Source organism: Myotis yumanensis, unplaced genomic scaffold (assembly GCF_028538775.1).
Source record: "Myotis yumanensis isolate MYYU_CA2020_CCGP unplaced genomic scaffold, mMyoYum1.0.hap1 SCAF_13, whole genome shotgun sequence".
NCBI lineage: Eukaryota > Metazoa > Chordata > Mammalia > Chiroptera > Vespertilionidae > Myotis > Myotis yumanensis.
Window position 1 is genome coordinate 43,094,767 of NW_027223764.1, and position 16,179 is coordinate 43,110,945.

Sequence of the window (16,179 nt, forward strand, 5' to 3'; positions counted from 1 at the left end):
AGCAATAGAAAAGAGAAAATGGGAAAGAGAGATGGGAATTACTCCAAAATGTTCATTGATAACAATTCACTGAACAAACATTTCACAAAACCTTTTAACTTACAAGGCCTTGACAACAGGAAGTGTGCAAAATTTGTAAGGGCTGGATCTGTAGAAAAAATAAAGGGTGTTTTCAACCTTCTGAGCCCTTAGCCTTCCATTAATGTGGGTACAAATTATGTCTGAGCACTGTCTTCAAAAGACATTTAACTTTTATAGCACTTATTTTCCTTCCAATCTGTAAAAAAGTCCTATATAATAAAAGGGAATGCAAATTGACCCTAACAGCAGAATGACTGGGAACAACCAGTCGCTATGACATGCACTGACCACCATGGGGCAGACGCTCAATGTAGGAGCTGCCTCCTGGTGGTCAGTGCGCTCCCATGTGGGGAGCTCCGCTCAGCCACAAGCTGGACTGACAGCTACAAGCACATTGGCAGTGGCGGGAGCCTCTCCTGCCTCCTCAGCAGCGCTAAGGATGTCCGACTGGTGGGGAGTGGGCCTAAGCTGCAGTCAAACATTCCCCGAGGGCTCCCAGGCTGCCAGAGGGATGTCTGACTGCAAATTTAGGCCCTATTCCCCAGGGAGTGGGGCTAAGCCAGCAGGTGGACATCCCCTGAGGGGTCCTGGACTGTGAGAGGGCGCAGGCTAGGTTAAGGGACAACCCCCTGCCCTAAGTGCACAAATTTTTGTGCACCAGGCCTCTAGTATAATATAAATGGAGCCACTTTAAAACGGAGTCAGAGCTACCACCATCCAGAGGAATTGCCTTGCACATCTTACTCCTCAAACCTCTGGAATGTTAAAACTGCAAAATAACCTTTGGAGTGAGCCTAAAGCAACATTACACCCTCAACAACTATTTGCAAAGATAACAAGAAAGCATATATTATAACCACTGGACTGAAAATTAAACATTCTTTAGAATTAGTATCACTATGTTAGCTTATCTGCACCTACAGAATGTCTTCCTTCTACTGACATAATTGCTGTAATTGTTATCCTTTCCCTTGCCTTCCTTATCTGGAACACTATTTGGGTTTCTGCCTGAATCAGTGCTTCCCAAATAGCTCTTCTTTTGGATCTCAAAAAAATGCTTATTGAACCTCACTTTGATTTTTAGGTTAACAAATCTCAAGAACCTATTAATTCTCTACACTTGAAGACCTTCCATAGAGCTAAGGGTCTAACTATTAAAAGCAAAAGGTAAACATCCATTGGGAACACTCAAGGCAATGATTTTATCATCCTTTTTCAGTGACCACTCTTTTTCCCTCTGGGGGCCAACAAGAATAGGGTTAAACTATAGAGTCTATGACATGTATGCTAAACAGACCTGAAGAGCAGCCAGGAAAAGCCGCCCCTCTGAGCTGCCGCCTCAGAAGTGTTCAGGGAAAGGACAAGTGAGGACCGTCCAGGGCTCTGTTTTCAGAGACAAGCCAGAATCCTTACGGGGGAGTCTCAACTTAGGTCCTTAACCAAGCTAGGCAGAGAGGAGGCCCAGAGACACGGGAACATTCTGTTCCAGGGTTCGGTACAGGAGAGTAGGGTGGCCTGCAAAGTGGGGGCCAAATAAAGGGTGAAGCAGAGTGGTTGAGCAGGGGAGAGGAGAGGAGAGGGAGGGAAGATGGGGAGGAGGCAGGGAAAGGAGGGGGCTGGGAAGGGAGAGGGTGGGGAAGGGGAATGGGTGGGAGATGGAGGGAAGAAGAGGGGGAAAATAAAAATAAAAAACAGACTTGAAGGCCTACATTAGGAAATATTCACTAGTTTATTTAATGAAACACTGTAATTCCATGTATATTTTTCATATAGCTTCCTGTTAACTGCATGTCTATAAGACTATCACAGATATTAGTCTTACAACAATAAAGTTTATACTAGTACTGACAAAAATTAAGTAAATCCCATAACAGAGGATAACAAAACAAATTAACAGCAGTCAGGCTGAGTGACTATGATGCCCTATAAAATTACAAGGTTAATCAAGGGAATTAAAACCATGACTTTAATCATTTAAAAAGTGAGTCAGCCCAAAAGAATTGAAAACAGTTCTATTTAAATAGCCAAAAGGTAGAAACAACCCAAATGTCTATCAAGTAATGAACAAAAGTATTTCCACACAATGAAATATTACTCAGCCATAAAAAGAAATGAACTATTGCCTGGCCAGCTTAGCTCAGGGGTTGAAACAGGAGGTCAAGGTTCGATTCCCTGTGTGGGCACTTGCCTGGGTTGCAAGCTCAATTCCCAAGGGGGAGCATGCAGGAGGCAACAGATCAATGATTCTCTCTCATCATTGATGTTTACTATCTGTCTCTCCCTCTCCCTTCCTCTCTGAAATAAATTTTTTAAAAACTATATATTAAAAAAAGGAAATGAAGTATTGATATTTGCTACAACATGAATTAATCTTGAAGACATTATGCAGAATGAAAGAAGCCACATCTCTAGCCCAGTGATGGCGAACCTATGACACGCGTGTCAGAGGTGACACGCGAACTCATTTTTTGGTTGATTTTTCTTTGTTAAATGGCATTTAAATATATAAAATAAATATCAAAAATATACATCTTTGTTTTACTATGGTTTGCAAATATCAAAAAATTTCTATATGTGACACGGCACCAGAGTTAAGTTAGGGTTTTTCAAAATGCTGACACACCGAGCTCAAAAGGTTCGCCATCACTGCTCTAGACGGTTTCAGGTTCAGTGTGAGCTCTGTTCTAAGTTACCTTAATGAAAAGATCACACACACAAAAAAACTAATTCAAGTTGGGTTCCTCTGCTCACCAAAGACCTGCAATGGCTCTGGATGCCTAGTATAGCCTGAGAAATAGCTTGGATTGCAGGTGTGGTAATAAACAGAAATAAAAAATAGTACTTTTTAAAAAATATTTTTTTATAGATTTCAGAGAGGCAGGGAGAGGGAGAGATAGAAACATCAATGATGAGAGAGAATCATTGATTGGCTGCCTCCTACACATCCCCTACTGGAGATCAAGTCTACAACCTGAGCATGTGCCACTGACCAGAATTGAACCCGGGACCCTTCAGTCCACAGGCCATGCTCTATCCACTGAGCCAAACCCGCTAGGGCATAAACTTCTTTTTAATCCTCACCCAAGGACATGCTTATTTATTTTAGAGAGAAGGAAAAAGAGAGAGAAACATCGATATGAGAGAGAAATATTTATCAGTTGCCTTCCCAATCATGCCTTGACTAGGGATTGAACCCACCACCTTTCGGTGTACCAGACTACACTCCAACAAACTGAGCCACAACAGCCAAGGTTAAACATTTGTTGATGGATGTTTTGATGAGTGAGTATATATGCCAACCACTATCTTAAAGCATTTTATATAGATTAATTCAATCCTAATAATCTTATGAAATTTATATAGTTATTATCCCCATTTTGCCTGGTTATTCACTACATCTGCATTATTTCACTTCTGTAACTAACAACCTAAAATGCCACCCTTCCTGCCTCCTATTATCCTGGAATGCATGAAGGAAGCACTGAGTTCCATAAAAACTAGATTGCTACTGTCAATATCTACCATCCAAGTAATTTCATAATTATCAGACTAAAATACTTTTTCCTACAACAAATTCCTCTTTCAACTTACCAGCTCTCTGTTAAAAAAAGAAGAATTAACACACTCTTTGCAATAATAAGATCTTAAAGAAAAGGAATCAAAAGTAGTTGAACTTCCAGGGATGCTTTTAGGCAGCTCTTGACTGAAACAAAGAAGTGTTCCAGAAACATACCTGTTGGAGCCATCTTTCATATGAACTTTGGCATAAAGAACATCTACCATGCCAGGATCATCGTTCATGTATTCTATCCCTTCCATCTCTACTTCTAGGGGTTTGCCCCCAGCAATGTCGCTGCAAAGGAAAAAACCATTAGATTTTTATAATTATTTATTTATATATTTTAAAACATGGTTAATATACATAGTCAAACTACAAAAATTAAGTTGTTGGGTTTTTTTTACTAACATTATTTAACCATCCTTCTAATTTCAAAATTAATACATACTTAATGCACACAGACTAGAAACACTAGTATTTCCAAAGTCACACTAAAAAGCATTCTAAGAAAAAGGCAAGCAATGATAGTTCTGATTGACAAAGACAACTGATGTGTTGACCATCTCTGAGGTTTTACATCATTGTTTCTATAAGTTGCACAGTATTTCACTCATATAACAATGATGGAGGTGTAAAAGCTAACAGCACATCTTTAAGTGCAATTTGACAATATTTATAAAAAATCTTCAATAAAAGAAACCCTTTGCCCAGTCAACTCAATTTATAGGAACTAACCCTAATGAAATAATTATGAATTCAGCTACAAATGCAATGATAGCTGATAAAGAACAGTTCTTTACAGAATTCCAACTGATAAATGCAGAAGTAATGACGGAATTAGAGTATCACCATTTTGCAACTTCAGATAAAACAATGGATCTATGCAAGCTCACCAATGGATGCTAAAACTTAGACAAAAGGCTGGAGAAAATATAAAGAGACCCCTCTAAACAATGGATCAGGCTGATCACTCTCAAATTGACTGATCAAGCTTATCATACACACAAAAAAGAAAAGACCAAACAATATGTGCCTCCTGATATGATGCAATAGGGTTTTGGCTGACGCATTGTTTGGAGTAGCAAAAGACTGGCAACTGGCTAAATGTCCAATAACATAGGACTGGTTACATAAATCAAAATACTATGAGCAATAAATAAGCCATTCAAAGCTAAGGAAGCTTTTCAGGTACTGATAGATAATGATTATGTTTTAAATTTTTAAAAAGGCCCTAGCTGGTTTGGTTCAGTGGATAGAGCATCAGCCTGCAGACTGAAGGGTCCCAGGTTTGATTCCAGTCAAGGGCACATGCCTGGGTTATAGGCTCGATCCCCAGTAGGGGGTGTGCAGGAGGCAGCCAATCAATGATTCTATCTCATCATTGATGCTTCTATCTCTCTCTCTCCCCTCTCCCTTCCTCTCTGAAATCAATAAAAAATATATATTTTTTTAAAGTACACATCAATGTATATACTACTATTTATGAAAAAGATGGGGATAAGAAACCCTATACTAATAAAAGCATAATATGCTAATTAGACCAGACAGCTAAACCGGAAGTCGGACATCCCCCAAGGGGTCCTGGACTGGAGAGGGTGCAGGTCGGGCTGAGGGACGCCCCCCCCATGCACAAATTTTGTGCACCAGGCCTCTAGTATATATATACACACATATATATTTCTTGTACATACGTAAAATCTCTGGAAATAAACCAAGACATTGCTAACATCTGTTGCCTTTAGAGAGTATAGCAGGGTGCTTGATGGGATAGCAATGGGAAGAAGTGGGCAGAAAACTCTTCAATGCTTATCCTTTGTACCTTTAAATTTTTGAACCATGTAAATGTACTCTCTATTTGCTGGGAGCCGGTCCATCCTTGCTGCTTGACACAGTCGCTGCAGAGAAGAAACATCTGCACAGCATATGTTTCAAGGGACCTGGCGTATATGGCATACTGTTCTTAATATGTTTGCTCCCCTTCTTGGCGCTATGTGTTTTAACCAAGGTCACCTCTCCGAGAAAGGCTTCCCCAGGTAGGAATTTTTCCCTGAAGTTAGGGAGGGAATAAAACCCCTTAACTAAGTGCCAGGCGAGTAGTTAATCACTTTAACTAAGAACAATCACGCTTAAACTACATAATCTTTACTCCCTGGAATAAGAAACGCCCTAACCTTTGGAATAGAAATTGACAGGATTAAAATCAACTGGTATAAATACAGATGTAACAAGACAACAGGAGACAGAACGTAGACACAGAACCTAGAGACAGAACCTAGCGAGAGAACATGGCAAAAGATCCTGGACAGAACCTTGTTACAGAACTTGGCTGGAGAACCTAGACAGAACATGGCGGGAGAAACTGGATAGAACCTGGCAGGAGAACCTTGCTACAGAACCTGGTGACCAAACCTGGAGAACTTGGCTGGAGAATCTAGCAACAGTTCCTGGCTAGAGGTCCTGGCTAGGCTGCTGATCAACTGAAGGCTGTCTCCATGTCATTCATTCTTTGCCGACTCCGTCCACACCTTGGGGACCCCTGGACCTGCTGGGGTTGGACCCCAACAGATGCATAAGAAGTCAAACACGCCGAAACCGGTTTGGCTCAGTGGATAGAGCGTCGGCCTGCGAACTGAAAGGTCCCAGGTTCGATTCCGGTCAAGGGCATGTACCTGGGTTGTGGGCACATCCCCAGTGGGAGATGTGCAGGAGGCAGCTGATCGATGTTTCTCTCTCATCGATGTTTCTAACTCTCTATCTCTCTCCCTTCCTCTCTGTAAAAAATCAATAAAATATATTAAAAAAAAAAAAAAAAAAAAAAAAAAAAAAAAAAAAGAAGTCAAACACAAAAAGTTTATATACCAAACTAGAGGCCAGGTGCATGAAATTCATGCACAGAGGGTGTGTCCCTCAGCCCGACCTGCACACTCTCCAATCCGGGATCCCTCAGGAGAGCCCTGGGAGTCCTGACGGCTTAGGCCCACTCCCCATGGTTCTCTGCTCTCTGCGGGGCCTGGCCACTCTGCACCGGCTGCCCAGAGGCTCTCCGTGGCCCAGCGGCCCTCCGCAGCAGGGGTGGAACGCTTGCCTCATCGCCACAGTGACAAAGCAAGCATTCCACCAAGCTGCCCACGCTTCCCGCTCTTAGCGGTCGCCCCCCCCCCCCCCCGCCCCGAGGACTGGGGTACTCTGGCGGGGCTGAGGGGACTGGGTGCTGCCCTCTTGTGGCTATGGGTGCTGCCATCTTTGTGACAGAGTGATGGTTAATTTGCATATTACCCTTTTATTAGATAGGATGATTCAATATATATGACATTAAAGGACAAGCCAGATTAACCTATGGTAATAGAAATCAGAACGGTAGTTACTCCTCAAATAAGTGAATGTACTGGAAAAGGATGAAGCACGAAGGAACTTCGCTCCTTACTGCCCCCTCCCTTGCCAGCCTGGCCGCCCCCAACTGTGATGGCAATGTTCTACATCTTGATTTGGGTGTGGTTACATTTGTCTTAACTCATTAGTTGCCATAAAACACTATTTGTAGTCTAGGAATTGAATTAAAGCCATAAAACACTATTTGTAGCCCACCACCCTGCTTTTTTCCCAGACCCTTAAGTAGACTTATACTTCAACAAGAGAAGGCCTTCCTGTGCCAGACTAAAACCCAACTAAAAATCAGCTCACCACACACAGCCTTCTCCAAGCCCAGGAGGCCAGGGACTCCATCCATCTCGCCCACTCCTATACCTCCAGCACCTGGCACAGTGCCTTACATAAAAGAGGTACTCCATAAATCTCTGATAAACACTGACTGGATGTTCTACTATAAAGAGAAAAGCTGTTCTAGACAATTTTGAGAAGAATGTGGACACATGTGATATTATTATTGAATAAAATGTGGTACTGACTCAAAGACAAAAGGCTGCTAGGATGCACCAAAAGACAATTCCAAAAGGCAAAACAAAAAAGTTCTCTTGATGATATTGAATTAAAGCCATAAAACACTATTTGTAGTCTAGGAATCCCAATGGTAAAGATTCATTTAAAATTTCAAGGCCATATTATTATATAAGACCAGAATTTATCTCAATAAGAAACTAAATAATTGAACTATTCTAGACAGATATTTGAAAGAGAAAAATGACAGCCTTGATCATAAGTATCCTATTAGTACCTCTAATAAGTGGGATATTTCAGAAATACAAGCCAATCTCTGAACTATTATCTGAGGCTTGTAGTTTCAATCAATAATCCAGTGTATCTCCATTCCAAGTAGTAGTCAAAGAATTCAAATGAAAGACTGCCATTTAATCCTATCAAACTACAGTCAACAAAACTTCTTTTTCTTAAAACAGTTTAATACTAACCATACATTCCTCTACATTTTTCAGCTTTAACCCTGCACAGTCAGATCACCAGAAAGCACCATATCTTTAGTTTAGTTTCCCACTAAAATGTCCTCACTAGGTTATTAATATTTAATACTACAGGCCTGGTGCATGAAATTCACGCACGGGTGAGGGGTCCCCTCAGCCCAGCCTGCACCCTCTCCAATCTGGGACCCCTCAGGGGATGTCCAACTCACAATCCGGGACTGCTGGCTCCTAACTGCTCACCTGCCTGCCTGCCTGATCACCCCTAAGTGCCCCCCCACCAGCCTGATCAACCCTAACCACCTTTGCCTGTCGGCCTGATCACCCCTAACTGCCCCTCCTGCCGGCCTGGTCACCCCCAACTGCCCCCCCCCCCCCCCGGCGCTGGCCTGGTCACCGCTTACTGCTCCCCTCCGCCGGCGTGGTCGCCCCTAACTGCCAACCCCTGCCGGCCTGGTCGCTCCTTACTGCCCCCTCCCTTGCCGACCTGGCCGCCCCCAACTGTCCCCCTCTCCTGGCCTGGTCACCCCAAACTGCCCCCCCCCCCCCCGCTAGCCTGGTTGCCCCCAACTTCCCCCTCCTGCTAGACTGGTTGCCCTTCACTGCCCCCCTGCCAGCCTGGTCACCCCCAACTTTCCCCTGCTGTCTTGGTCATCCCCAACTGCCCCCCTCTGCTGGCCTGGTCGCCCCCAACTGCCCCCCTGCTGGCCTGGCCGCCCTCAACTGTCCCCCCCCCACTGGCCTGGTCGCCCCCAACTTCCCCCTCCTGCTAGACTGGTTGCCCTTCACTGCCCCCCTGCCAGCCTGGTGGCCCCCAACTTCCCCCTGCTGTCTTGGACACCCCCAACTGCCCCCCCTACCGGCTGTTCGCCCCCAACTGCCCCTCCTACTGGCCTGGTCGCCACACAGCCTGCTGTTCAATCATTTCGTCGTCCCTCACTGCCCCCCTGCCAGCCTTGTTGCCCCTCACTCCCCTGCCCCCGTCAGCCTGTTCACCCCCAAGTGCCCCCCTGCCATACTGGTCGCCCCCAAATGCACCCCCGCCGGCCTGGTTGCCCCCAACTGCCCCCCCTGCTGGCCTGGTCGCCCCACACAGCCTGCTTGTTCAGTAGTTTGGTCGTCCCTCACTAACCCCCCCTGCTGACCTGGTCGCCCCACGCAGCCTGCTTGTTCAGTCGTTTGGTCGTCCCTCACTAATGCCCCTGCAGGCATGGTCGCACCATGCAGCCTGCTGTTCAGTCGTTACTGTTACTATGACAGCGTCCCGGACAATTTGCATATTCCTCTATTATTAGTATAGACTAGAGGCCTGGTGCATGAAATTCATGCATGGGTAGGGTCCCTAGGCCTGGCCAGCAATTAGGGGCCTTCCTTCCAGCTGCTGGCTGCTGGCCAGGGCCTTCCTTGCCTGGCTGCAGGCTGCCAGCCGGGGCCTTCCTTCGTTCCACGCCACCCCCAGGTGGTCAGCGCATGTCATAGCAAGCGATTGAACTCCCGGTCGAACTCCCAAGGGGACACTTTTCATATTAGCCTTTTATATAAGATTATGTCCTCAACTTCTAAAGGTCAATACAAGAAAAAGCAATGTGAACAATGTTCTTATATCTTCTAGAAAACTGTTAAAAATAATGCTTATCATCATTCTGGGTTATTTATGTTAAGATTTATGCAACTAGTTTTTCTCTTGACTTTAGAACCAGAAAAAAATTCTCTCCTAAAATGTTGCTATGCTCCTTTTTATCAGATAAGAACTATAGCCCTAGCAGGTTTGGCTCAGTGGATAGAGCACTGGCCTGCAGACTGAGGGTTCCTGGATTAGATTGCAGTCAAGGGCATGTGCAGTTGGTTACAGACTTCTCTCAGGCCTGGGCCCTGGTCAGGGCATGTGCAGGAGGCAACTGATAGATGTGTTTCTCTCACATCAATATTTCTCTCTCTGTCTTTCCTCCTCTCTTCCACTCTATAAAAATCAATGGAAAAATATCCTCGTGTGAGGATTAAAAAAAAAAAAAAAGAACTATAATAACTGCTGTGTTTCTTTCTAGAATTTAGTTCAAGTATACTGGTGCTCAAAAACAGCATTAAATTTTAATGCTCAAGTACAGTTATCTTACCTTGGTTTTCAGGTAGAATTTTCTCCCCATTCCACCTCTATGGTTTCTGAGCTCTCTGACTTTAACATTTCTTTTGTATATATGTCCTCACTATAAAGGATCTCAAATCCTTGGAATGAGAAGAGATACCAAGAACAAAAACAAAAAAAATGAAACAGGATGTACAGCCTGCCTTATGAGTAGAAATTGAAACTCTTTCAACCTATCCCTAGGATTTATCAAGAGGGAGATTAAAGAACAGGAGAGAAATCCAATGGTTTGCCTGATAAATGCTCTTGGTCTTGGTGACCAAACTATTCCACCTGGAATACCAATGAGCACATTTTTCAATTCAGTGACATCTGAGGCAATAATTAGGAACTAACATTTGCCCATGGGTATTTTTCCTCCTCTTCTCTCCTCATTCTTCTCCCTTTTTAACTTATTTGGTTTAACCTCAGGCCTACTGGGAACACTTAGGAACAAGTAGAGTGACGCTGGAGCTACAGAATGCTGCCTATTTGTTGGACTATATACTCAGAGCCATTGCACTGTTTGCGCTCTATATCTCACAAAGAAAAGTCACAAGGGACACATTCAGAGCTTCAGTGTTTCCTGGACACTGTAAATAATTCACTGTGAATAATTCTAAATAGCTACACGAATCTTTAGCCTAACAATTAAAATCAAAGTTGTTTCTCATCAGGTAGCATCCTTAAACTCAAACTACCACCAAATTTAAAACAAATATTCAACCATCCATTTCTTTAAAATACCTATACAGTACCACAGTTTTAATTAAATTACAATATAACCATATATATTTAATACTTTAATTTTAAAAGCCATCAAATTAAACTACAGCAAATTATACACTGATGTATTCATTTTCAATGTTTTTATTTTTTTATATTTTAATTTGAGATCTCTACATCATAAAAAGTTCAGCTTAGAAATGTCATTGTTGCCGAAACCGGTTTGGCTCAGTGGATAGAGCGTCGGCCTGCGGACTGAAAGGTCCCAGGTTCGATTCCGGTCAAGGGCATGTACCTGGGTTGCGGGCACATCCCCAGTGGGGGATGTGCAGGAGGCAGCTGGTCGATGTTTCTCTCTCATCGATGTTTCTAGCTTTCTGTCTCTCTCTCCCTTCCTCTCTGTAAAAAATCAATAAAATATATTAAAAAAAAAAAAAAAAAAAAAAAAGAAATGTCATTGTTTACTGAAGTATAAAGGCTAACATCAAAGAGCAAAAATAAAGAAAAAAAAGGTTAGATGATACATTTTATTTACTAGACCTGTAATATAAGCTTTTTTTAAAAGAGATATTTCTTCCTTTTATGAGAACAAAGCACTTCTAACCAATCCAAACAACCAATTCTGATCCTCGTCCTCCCTCTCAGAAATAAATTAATTTTGCATTGTATATTTTCTAAACAAGTGTGTGTGGCAGAGGGAACCGTGGGGGAGAAGAGGGTCGGAGAGGCTTGTTTTACTTGCTGATTTCAAATCTTTCCAGCTTCTTGAAAAGAGCATGTTCAAAATTTTTTGCCTGCATTGCAGATTTTTGGCAGAGTAACTTTGTCCTATTTCAAAAGCGTTGCTGAATTTGAAAAACTACAATTACTGTTTTCATCCTGTCATGTCAAAAATTCTTAGGAACTATTAAGGCTGATCTTCATTGCCTATGCACGTCAACCCCAACATGCTTAAAGGGCTTAGATTTGGCCTTCAGTCACAAAAGGCAGCAAGAGACATAAAAAGAGGAACTCAGCTAAATCTTCACATAGCTCAGGATAAAACCCCAGTGATTAAAAACCTGTGACCCCATTTTTTTTCATTTAAGAAGAAAGTTTATTTAATGAGTGTTTGGTGTCTTGTGGAAACTCCAGGATTCTGAGACAATCAGATTCAGTGCCATATAATCAGGAACAATAGGCAAAAAGTAAAAAATTGGTTCAGTGAGGAAAACACAGCTGCTGCAATATCTTAATCTGCTCAGTCTGTCATCAAAATACCAGACACTTGGTGGCTGAAACAACAGACATTTATTCTCCCAGATATGGAGGCTGGGAAGTCAAGATAAAGGTTCTGCCGATTTGGTGAGAATTCTCTGGATTGCAGATGGCTACACTCTCACACATGGTGAAGTGATTTTTCATAAGGTTAAAAAAATACTTCTCTAAACAAACATTTTATCCACCTTAAAAATTTTTTACAGGATTCTTCCAATGGTAGCCAAGAAAATGCAGCTGCTTTCAGTTTTGTTCAGCAAAAAGTAACCAGGGTATAAGTTAAGGTATCAGAACTCATTCTTAAACCAGGTAAAATTGCTCTGCTTTGTAAGGTAAAGCATAAAGTTTTCTTTTTTTGCAAGGAAAGTTATAAATACCTAAATACAAACACCAAATTATTCTGAGTTTCAGGTAAGATTGAGAAAAGACAGTTATGTTCCTTACTGAACAAACAAGACAAAAGTATTATTTGCTATTTGAGATTCAGAAAGAATAAACAGACTGTAAACCCAATCAGCTTATGATTTTGCTCAAAAACAGTATTTTGTCTTCAAAACAATGGAAAAGGAGAAGAGGCTCACAAATTAAGTCATTGTATTAAACAGTTTTATATACAACACAACTACAGGAAAATTTTTAATTTTTTTACCTGTTTCACCCCATGAACCAGATAACCCATTTCTACAAGGCAATGATACAATAGTATGGGACCTGAATATTGTCACAAATTTTTAAAAACTATTCAAATGAGCCAGTTTTGTTCCTTTCTTTTTTTTTAATCCTCACCCAAGGGGGGTGTGGGGGGAGTGAGAGAGAGAGAGAGAGAGAGAGAGACATGGATCGGTTGCCTTCCTCAATGCACAACCAACTGAGCCATTCTGGCCAGGCTCAAGTGAGTCAGTTTTCAAATTTCTCTTGTTCTTCATCAATCCTAAGTAAAAGGGGTAAAGTGAGAGGTGGGAAGAGATGCTTCTTTGAAATAAAGCTAATATGGGTTTACTGGGTTAAAATCAAGGTGTGGCAGGGTTGTGTTCCTTGGGTTGATGTATGTGTAAATTAAAATTTTACAGTAAAAAGAATAACAACTCTGCAATGTTTTCTCTGAGCAAAAAATTTGCTTGGATGGTCTTTTAGTATCCTCACACTGATTTACACAAAATTACCTGTATTAAAAAAAGAAAATTAAAGTCTGCATTTCTGAAATACAATAAAGACTTTCCTAGAGAATCAAGTTATAGCAGTGATGGCGAACCTTTTGAGCTCGGCATGTCAGCATTTTGAAAAACCCTAACTTAACTCTGGTGCCATGTCACATATAGAAATTTTTTGATATCTGCAACCATAGTAAAACAAAGACTTATATTTTTGATATTTATTTTATATATTTAAATGCCATTTAACAAAGAAAAATCAACCAAAAAATGAGTTCGCGTGTCACCTCTGACACACGTGTCATAGGTTCGCCATCACTGAGTTATAGTGTTGAATTACCATGAGAAGCAGAATAATGGCTCTCCAAAGATGCCCACATCCTACTATCTGGAATCTGTAAATTCGCTGTCTTATATGGCAGAGACTTTGACAGATGTGATTTAGGTTCTGGAATTTGAGATGGAGAGATTATCCTGGATTATCTGGATGGACTCAATCAAATCATGAGAGTCCTTAGAAGCAGAAACCTTTCCCTGCTGTGGCCAGAGAGAGAGGTGTGACAACAGAAGAAGGGTCAATGCTGCTAGTGTTGAATACGGAGGAAGGGACTACTAGCCAAGGAATGTGTGTGGCCGCTAGAAGCTGGACTTGAAAGGCAAGGAAACAGATTCTTCCCTAGAGCCTCCAGAAAGAAACACAATCTGCACACCTTGATTTTAGCCCAGTAAAGCCCATATCAGACTTCTCCCCACAGAACTCTATAGTACATTATATTGTTTTAAACCACCAACCTTATAGTAATACAGAAAACTAACATGGTAGTCTATACTCTTTGATGGATAATGAAGAGAATTTCCTTTTGGAGAAAATAATGGCATGTCCTATTAAAAAAACAAAATTTGCCTACTGAACGAGTATAATTTAAGGTAAAGGTTTTCCATAAAAATTTGTAAATATATGCTTTAAGTACATTTTAAACCTTTCAGACAACGGTTCAATGTGAAGTGTTACAAATGGGTGAGTTAACAAACCTCATTCCCATGTAACCCAGCTCTCTAGTCCAAAACCAAGTCTTTGATAGCCCAAAAAACCCAGTACAGGTGACCACCCTTCCCCACTCCTGTGGATTACTCACTCAATGAATTCCTCTTTACACTGCTTTAGCATCTCACATGTCTGCTGGATCTCTTGCTCACTTAAAAGTACCAACATCCCAATAGTTAGGTGAAGTTTTTTGGGATTCTGGAAAATGGTGCTATCAACTCCATGATCCTGTTATAAAAGGGAGAAAAACAAGAAACTCAGCCCATACAAAAGCAAGTGGTAGGAATAAAATTTAGAGTCCAGACATAAACCCACACATTTATATGTAATTAACTAATTTTAACCAAGATGCCAAGACAATTTAATGGAGAAAGGAGAGTCTCTTCAACAAATGATGCTGGGACAATGACTGAATTGTACACTTAAGATGGGTGTATTTTTGTGGTATGTAAACTATACCACAACAAAGCTGTTAAACATAAATATGTGTGTGCATCCTTTTCTTTTTAAGAGCATCCAAGCAATCCTGAAGCAAGTTGTTACCTATAACTCAACCTGCTAAGAGCTATTCATGGAATAGTTTAAGAGTGGTCATCTCTTCAAATACCATATGATTTCACTTACATGTGGAATCTAAGGAGCAACATAAATAAACAAACAAAACAGAAACAGACTTATAGATACAGAGAACAGACTGATGGTTGCCAGAGGGGTGTGGGGTTAGGGAATGGGTGAAAAAGGTGAATGGATTAAGAAGTACAAATTGGTAGTTACAGAAGAGTCATGGGGGTGTTAAATACAGCATAGGGAATATAGTAAATAATAGTATAATAATTATGTAAGGTGCCAGGTGAGTACTTGAAATATCAGGGACTTACTTTGTAAATTACTAATATATGCTTGTTTAACCACTATGCTGTACACCTGAAACTAATATAAAATAATATGGAATGTAAACAGTAATTGAAAAATAAAACTTTTGCCCTAACCGGTTTGGCTCAGTGGATAGAGCGTCGGCCTGCAGACTGAAGGGTCCCAGGTTCAATTCTGGTCAAGGGCATGTACCTTGGTTGAGGACACATCCCCAGTGAGGGGTGTGCAGGAGGCTCCTGATCGATGTTTCTCTCTCATCCATGTTTCTAACTCTCTATCCCTTTCCCTTCCTCTCTCTAAAAAAAAATAATCAATGGAATATATTAAAAAAAAAAAAAAAAAGAAAGAAAAGAAAAAATAAAACTTTTTTCAAAGTGCTAACTGGTTTGGTTCCGTGGATAGAGCGTCGGCCTGTGGACTGAAAGGTCCTGGGTTCGATTCCGGTCAAGGGCACATGCCCAAGTTGCGGGCTCATTCCCCAGTAGGGGGCGTGCAGAGGCAGCCAATAAATGATTCTCATCATTGATGTTTCTCTCTCCCACTCTCTTCCTCTCTGAAATCAATAAAAATATGTTTTTAAAAATATATTCTCTCGAGTCGACCAAGATGGCGGCGTAGGTAAACACCGGAGACCGCTGCCGCAAACAACCATTTCAAAAATACAACTAAAAGACTGAACGGACATCACCCAGAACCACAGGAAGGCTGGCTGAAGAGAGACTCTACAACTAGAAGGAAAGAGAACAGCAAATCGAGGCTCAGAGGCGGCGCAGTGTGGAAAATACAAAGGTACCGAGGTGCGCGCGAAAGCGGGCTGGTGGCTGAGGGCGCGGTTGTCGTTTTCTGTCGGGACTGAGTCTCAGACTCTGGGCTCCAGATCCGGGCGAGTCTCTAGGGACCCAGACTCAAACGGGAGAAGCGGGATTACCCGGCATCAGTTGGAACCTGAGGGCAGCTTTCTCTCCGAGGTTTGCAGCGGCTGCCGGGGTTCTGAG

At 41.9% G+C, this 16,179-nt stretch overlaps 1 protein-coding gene across 7 annotated transcripts in view; it reads right to left on the reverse strand.

Annotated features, from left to right (window-relative positions):
• The window catches only part of ASCC1 (activating signal cointegrator 1 complex subunit 1), a 103,235-nt gene that overhangs the window by 61,098 nt on the left and 25,958 nt on the right, over positions 1-16,179 (reverse strand). For all 7 annotated transcript variants that reach the window (XM_070432933.1, XM_070432936.1, XM_070432935.1 and 4 more), the window contains exons 6-7: positions 14,403-14,539; positions 3,815-3,934 (exon numbers count right to left, since the gene is read on the reverse strand). In XM_070432933.1, the coding sequence (XP_070289034.1) occupies positions 3,815-3,934; positions 14,403-14,539 (257 nt within the window). The remainder of the gene's footprint in view (positions 1-3,814; positions 3,935-14,402; positions 14,540-16,179) is intronic.